The sequence below is a fragment of the Babylonia areolata genome, chromosome 1, assembly GCF_041734735.1.
Source record: "Babylonia areolata isolate BAREFJ2019XMU chromosome 1, ASM4173473v1, whole genome shotgun sequence".
Classification (NCBI taxonomy): Eukaryota; Metazoa; Mollusca; class Gastropoda; order Neogastropoda; family Buccinidae; genus Babylonia; species Babylonia areolata.
The window spans coordinates 80026174-80033673 of record NC_134876.1 but is presented as its reverse complement, the minus strand read 5'-3'; the positions used below and the strand labels follow the sequence as shown (position 1 = coordinate 80033673).

General features: G+C 42.7%; 1 protein-coding gene across 1 annotated transcript in view; it reads right to left on the bottom strand.

Moving 5' to 3' along the window:
• The window catches only part of LOC143293722 (uncharacterized), a 71997-nt gene that overhangs the window by 55003 nt on the left and 9494 nt on the right, over nt 1-7500 (bottom strand). Inside the window, exons 4-6 of the mRNA XM_076604924.1 lie at nt 5415-5489; nt 3696-3784; nt 2896-2969 (exon numbers count right to left, since the gene is read on the bottom strand). Coding sequence (XP_076461039.1) covers nt 2896-2969; nt 3696-3784; nt 5415-5489 — 238 coding nt within the window. The remainder of the gene's footprint in view (nt 1-2895; nt 2970-3695; nt 3785-5414; nt 5490-7500) is intronic.

Sequence of the window (7500 nt, the reverse complement as noted above, 5' to 3'; positions counted from 1 at the left end):
AGAAAATGGATATCAAAACAGATAAAATGGAACAGAAGGGAGAAGAAAAAAAAACAGAATTAAAACAACATAAATTTATGAGATTTGCGAGAGAGACAGACAGACAGATAAAGAGACAAACTTATAAGAGATTTGCGAGAGACAGACAGACAGACAGACAGACAGACGGAGACAGAGAGGGAGAGAGGACTGGGGCAGGAGGAGGTAGGGAGGGAGCAGATAACTATGGTGTTAGGAGGGGTACTTTTTGACTCACTTGTGTAAACAAAGTGAGTCTGTTTTAACCCGGTGTTGGGTTGTCTGTGTGTGTGTGTGTGTGTGTCCGTGGTAAACTTTAACATTGACATTTTCTCTGCAAATACTTTGTCAATTGACACCAAATTTGGCATAAAAAATAGGAAAAATTCAGTTCTTTCCAGTCATCTTGTTTAAAACAATATTGCACCTCTGGGATGGGCACAAAAAAAATAAAAATGAAGCCTAATTATATGCAAACTGCATTTACTGTTATATTTATATATTTTTTGCATTTTCTAAACTTGGCACTTTGATCTGATATTGTGACCCAACAACAAGAGCAGTCATTATTATCATTTTTTGTTCAAACAGGAACTTCTTTTGCTAAGCATGGAAGTTTTATTTATTTTGCAAACGTTTTGGTGTAGATAGTAAAAAAAGGGAAATTACTCTGTAATTAATGCTAGGGGACTTAATTTGCTTTAAACTGATCTATCTCATCTTAAACATTACATTTTGAAATTATACTCAGTACATAAAAAGCTTGTGTGTTTTACTCTCAGTCACAAGTGAGTCTTGAAGGCCTTGCCTCTCTTGTTGTAGTTGTAACACTAGCAGCAGCAGTCAAATGAGACGAAATGCATATGTTTTTGTGCGTGAGCATGTGCATGTGCATGTGCGAATTCGTGAGAGAGAGAGAGACAGACAGACAGACAGAGAGAGACAGACAGAGACAAAGACAGAGAGACTGAGAGCGGTGACAGCCAAAGAAGAGACCAAAAAAAAATAGTGCAAATACAACGATACAGACAGACAGAGAGACAGACAGAGAGGAGGGGCGGAGGAGAAGGGGAGAAAGAGGAAGACCCAGAGATATTTACTTCGTCAATCTTATCATGCCCAGACATGCAATAGTTTTTGATAGCAAGGGAAGCAATACAAGTTTAAAGTGCTCCAGTTCACAAGTTATTTCCCCTCACCTGTCATGCAGCTCGATTTTCGACGTTTGGTGACAAACGTTCTTCGGTTTTTCGGTGGGTTTTTTTCAGGTGTATTTGTAAAATGTTTTAACGCTTTAATGTTTTGGTTGTATTTTATTATTTAAGCATATCTCAATTTTTCACAAGTACCTTTTCACTTTTATCTTTGAAGTACATTCTGAATCTTCTAGTAATCGACAATCGTCATCGTAATTGGAAAAAAAAAAATGCTTTCCGAAACAAATTAAATAGAAAACTGCAATGATAATGGGCACGCGCGCTCACACACACACACACGCACGTACGCACGCACACACACACACACACACACACACACACACACGTAGAAAGAATATATTCCTTGGTTAAAAAAAAAATCTAGAGAGTGCGGAGAGGGATTCCGGGGAGATAGAAAGATTTAACAATATGGAATCATTGTCGCACGTGCACATACCTTGAGTCTCAGATGCACTTACATATCCTGAGTAACAGGTGCACTGACTTTGGCTCTTATATTCACTTGCCTTGAGCCACGTGGGCACTTACTTTAAGGCACATCTACACGTATACATTGAGCCACGGGGCCACTTACTTGAAGGCACAGGTACATGTATATATTGAGCCACGTGGGCACTTACTTTAAGTCACAGGTACATGCATACATTAAGCCAAGGGGGCACTTACTTTAAGTCACAGGTACATGTATATATTGAGCCACGTGGGCACTTACTTTAAGTCATAGGAACATGTATACCTTGAGCCACGTGGGGCACTTACTTTAAGTCATAGGAACATGTATACATTGAGCCACGTGGGGCACTTACTTTAAGTCATAGGAACATGTATACATTGAGCCACGTGGGCACTTACTTTAAGTCACAGGTACATGTATACATTCAGCCACAGGGGCACTTACTTTAAGTCATAGGAACATGTATACATTCAGCCACAGGGGCACTTACTTTAAGTCATAGGAACATGTATACATTCAGCCACAGGGGCACTTACTTTAAGTCATAGGAACATGTATACATTGAGCCACAGGGCACTTACTTTAAGTCATAGGAACATGTATACATTGAGCCACGTGAGCACTTACTTTAAGTCACAGGTACATGTATACATTCAGCCACAGGGGCACTTACTTTAAGTCACAGGTACATGTATACACTGAGCCACGTGGGGCACTTACTTTAAGTCACAGGTACATGTATACATTCAGCCACAGGGGCACTTACTTTAAGTCACAGGTACATGTATACATTCAGCCACAGGGGCACTTACTTTAAGTCATAGGAACATGTATACATTGAGCCACGTGGGGCACTTACTTTAAGTCATAGGAACATGTATACATTCAGCCACAGGGGCACTTACTTTAAGTCATAGGAACATGTATACATTGAGCCACGTGGGGCACTTACTTTAAGTCATAGGAACATGTATACATTCAGCCACAGGGGCACTTACTTTAAGTCATAGGAACATGTATACATTGAGCCACGTGGGGCACTTACTTTAAGTCATAGGAACATGTATACATTCAGCCACAGGGGCACTTACTTTAAGTCATAGGTACATGTATACATTGAGCCACGTGGGGCACTTACTTTAAGTCACAGGTACATGTATACATTGAGCCACGTGGGCACTTACTTCAAGTCTCGGATGCGCTTACCTGCTCCTGACAAGATAAAGTAGAAAGCTTGAGGAGGGTCCCTCTCTCTCACGATGGTTCGATTTGCTTCGTAACTGAAAGAAGCAAACATTTGATCATTATTACTGGATTACCACCATCAGTAGTAACAGCAGCAGACGTAGTAGTAGCAGTAGTTGTAGTCACGGCAGTAGTGGAAGTTGTAGTAGTAAGCTTAGTGTTACTGGCAGCAGCAGCAGTAATGTTTTGTCGTTGTTTATTATAAGCAGTTGTGGTAGTAGTCGTAGCAGCAGCAGCAGCATTCACTACTGACACTCTACGGCAGCAGTGTTAGATGTCAATTCGACGAGACCTGTAAAGGCAGAATGTGTGTGTGTGTGTGTGTGTGTGTGTGTGTGTGTGTGTGTGTGTGTGTGTGTGTGTGTGTGCGTGTGTGTATGAGTGTGTGTGTGTGTGTGTGTGTGTGTGTGTGTGTGTGTGTGTGTGTGTGTGTGTGTGTATGTGTGTGTGTGCGTGCGTGCGTGCGTGTTGATTTCCGATCTGCATTTCACCCAGGAGTTCCTACATCTCCGATCCCTACCACAATCTCTGTCTCTCTGTCTCTGTCTCTGTCTCTCTGTCCCTGTCTCTATCTCTGTCTCTCCCCCCCCCTCTCTCTCTCTCTCTATCTCTATCTATCTCTCCTTCCCTCCCTCCCTCCCTCCCTCTCTCTCATATCACTGATCCCAGTCTCCACTTATTAAATATTCTGTCAGAAACCACTCAGGTTTTTTTTCTTAAGGATTTGTCAGCGCAGTCGCCAGTCCAGCCAATGCATTTACCTCTCAAACCAGGCAACCCGACACAGTTTCTCCTGCATTCTGGTGGGGTACTCGGCAAAGGCAGTGATGTTCCGGAGTGCAACCAGCAGCTGAACAGGGCAGAATCAGTTAAAGACGAGTCAATGTGGGCGTCCTGGGTTTCGAATGTTCCTTGGATATTGTTGCCATTCCTCCTTCCCTCCCTTCCTCCCATACTTCCCCGTTTGTGTGTGTGTGTGTGTGTGTGTGTGTGTGTGTGTGTGTGTGTGTGTGTGTGTGTGTGCGCGCAAACAGATAGAGAGACGGACGCATAAAACAGACAGAAAGACACATATAACGCAGACATACAGACAGAAAGACAGACTCATAACATAGACATACACACAGAGAGAGACATATAGCGCAGACAGAAAGACAGACGCATAACATAGACAGAAAGACAGACAATTAACACAGACATACAGACAGAAAGACAGACGAATAAGCTAGACATGCAGACAGACACTTGACACAGACAGGCAGACGGACTGACAGACATTAGACAAGCAGACAGCAAGACAGACGCATAACACAGACATACAGACAGAAAGACACATAAAGGAGACATGCCGACTGACACTCAACGCAGGCAGTTAGGCAGACAGAAAGACAGACGAATAACGCAGACATACAGACAGACAGACAGAAAGACAGACGTATACACACAGACAGACAGGCAGACATAAAGACAGAAATACAGGCGGCAGACAAGTAGACAGAACGGCATACATATAACGCAGACATACAGACAGAACGACATACATATAACGCAGACATACAGACAGAACGACATACATATAACGCAGACATACAGACAGAACGACATACATATAACGCAGACATACAGACAGAACGACATACATATAACGCAGACATACAGACAGAACGACATACATATAACGCAGACATACAGACAGAACGACATACATATAACGCAGACAAGCAGACAGAACGACATACATAGTGGAGTGATGGCCTAGAGGTAACGCGTCCGCCTAGGAAGAGAATCTGAACGCGCTGGTTCGAATCACGGCTCAGCCGCCGATATTTTCTCCTCCTCCACTAGACCTTGAGTTGTGGTCTGGACGCTAGTCATTCGGATGAGACGATAAACCGAGGTCCCGTGTGCAGCATGCACTTAGCGCACGTAAAAGAACCCACGGCAACAAAAGGGTTGTCCCTGGCAAAATTCTGTAGAAAAATCCACTTTGATAGGAAAAACAAATAAAACTGCACGCAGGAAAAAATTGAAAAGAAAAAAAAAAGGTGGCATGTGACAGAAAGACATATGCATGACGCAAACAGAAAGACAGACGCAGACCGCAGACATACAGACAGAAAGACAGACTGACGCATAACGCAGACATACAGACAGACAGATACTTAATCCTTTCACCGCCAAGCTCGCATTTATGCACAGGCGTGGTAGAGGACCCATGTCACTGAAAGGTGACCATTCATTGGTCTGTTATCCATGAACCTACTGCTCTTTATGTTCGGTGGTAGGATAAGCCTATACATCGCAGGGGGAATCCCCCAGCTATTCTTAGCAATTGTATTTTCTGTGTTTATGCCACAAGGGAATTCTGTACTCTAAATTGACTGGCGGTGAAAGGGTTAACACAGACACTGAGGCAGACACGAAGAAAACAGACGCCTAACGCAGACCAAAAAAACACAAACAACCAACAATCCTCTCACATAAGCAATATCCAGGCGAGTTCGGGACTCTGGTTTCGTCTGCAGGACACGCCTGCCTTGATGGGGCAGATGGTGCTGAACAGAACACACAACACTTCGCAGGTCACTTCTGAACTGACTACACTCCAACACGTAATCATCATCGATCAGCCCTGAATGAATAGTCAGTTGATATATAATTCTGACAGGACACGGGACACTTCGCAGGTCACTTCTGAACTAACTACACTCCAACACGTAATCATCATCGATCAGTCCAAAATGAATAATCAGTTGATATATAATTCTGACAGGACACGGGACACTTCGCAGGTCACTTCTGAACTAACTACACTCCAACACGTAATCATCATCGATCAGTCCAAAATGAATAATCAGTTGATATATAATTCTGACAGGACACGGGACACTTCGCAGGTCACTTCTGAACTAACTACACTCCAACACGTAATCATCATCGATCAGTCCAAAATGAATAATCAGTTGATATATAATTCTGACAGGACACGGAACACTTCGCAGGTCACTTCTGAACTAACTACACTCCAACACGTAATCATCATCGATCAGCCCTGAATGAATAGTCAGTTGATATATAATTCTGACAGGACACGGGACACTTCGCAGGTCACTTCTGAACTAACTACACTCCAACACGTAATCATCATCGATCAGTCCAAAATGAATAATCAGTTGATATATAATTCTGACAGGACACGGGACACTTCGCAGGTCACTTCTGAACTAACTACACTCCAACACGCAATCATCATCGAACAGTCCTAAATGAATAGTCAGTTGATATATAATTCTGACAGGACACGGGACACTTCGCAGGTCACTTCTGAACTAACTACACTCCAACACGTAATCATCATCGATCAGTCCTAAATGAATAATCAGTTGATATATAATTCTGACAGGACACGGGACACTTCGCAGGTCACTTCTGAACTAACTACACTTCCATCACGTAACCATCGATCAATCCTAAATGAATAATCAGTTGATATATAATTTGTTAAGTGAGGCCTCAGACTGAACATGGCCTTGAGAGACAGACAGACAGAGATAGAAAGAGACAGAGACAGACAGACAGACAGACAGAGACAGAGAGACTCAGAGAGAGAGAGAGAGAGAAGGAAGAGGGAGAATCTGAGAAAGAACTGGTTGCTAGGTCATTCAGTGGAATATGGTCAAGAGCGGAATACAGGGTCTAATCAGTACTGAGGACTACATGGACTAATCAGTATTGAGGACTACATAGACTAATCAGTATTGATGACTCCATGGACTAATCAGTACTGAGGAATACTGGCACTAATCAGTATTGAGGACTACATGGACTAATCAGTATTGAGGACTACATAGACTAATCAGTATTGTGGACTTCAGGGACTAATCAGTATTGAGGACTACATGGACGTACTAATCAGTATTGAGGACTACATGGACTAATCAGTATTGTGGACTACAGGGACTAATCAGTATTGAGGACTACATGGACTAATAAGTATTGAGGACTGCATGGACTAATCAGTTTTGTGGAATTCAGGGACTAATCAGTATTGAGGACTACAGAGTATTATCAGTGTAGAGGACTACATGGACTTATTAGTGTAGCGGAATACAGGGTCTAATCAGTACTGAGGACTACATGGACTAATCTGTATTGTGGACTACAGGGACTAATCAGTATTGAGGATTGCATGGACTAATCAGTATTGCGGGCTACAGGGACTAATCAGTATTGAGGACTACAGTGGCTAATCAGTATTGAGGACTACAGGGTCTAATCAATATTGCGGACTACATGGACTAATCAGTATTGAGGACTACAGGGACTAATCAGTATTGCGGACTACATGGACTAATCAGTACTGAGGACTACATGGACTAATCAGTATTGAGGACTAGGTGGACTAATCAGTATTGAGGATCACAGGGACTAATCAGTATTGTTGACTACGTGGACTAATCAGAAGAATAGCAGACTCCAAGAATTTATCAGTATAGCAGACCAGAGATACTGATAATTGCGGCCCAGATAAACTCAAAAATAGAATGGATTCCCAGCGACTCCCAC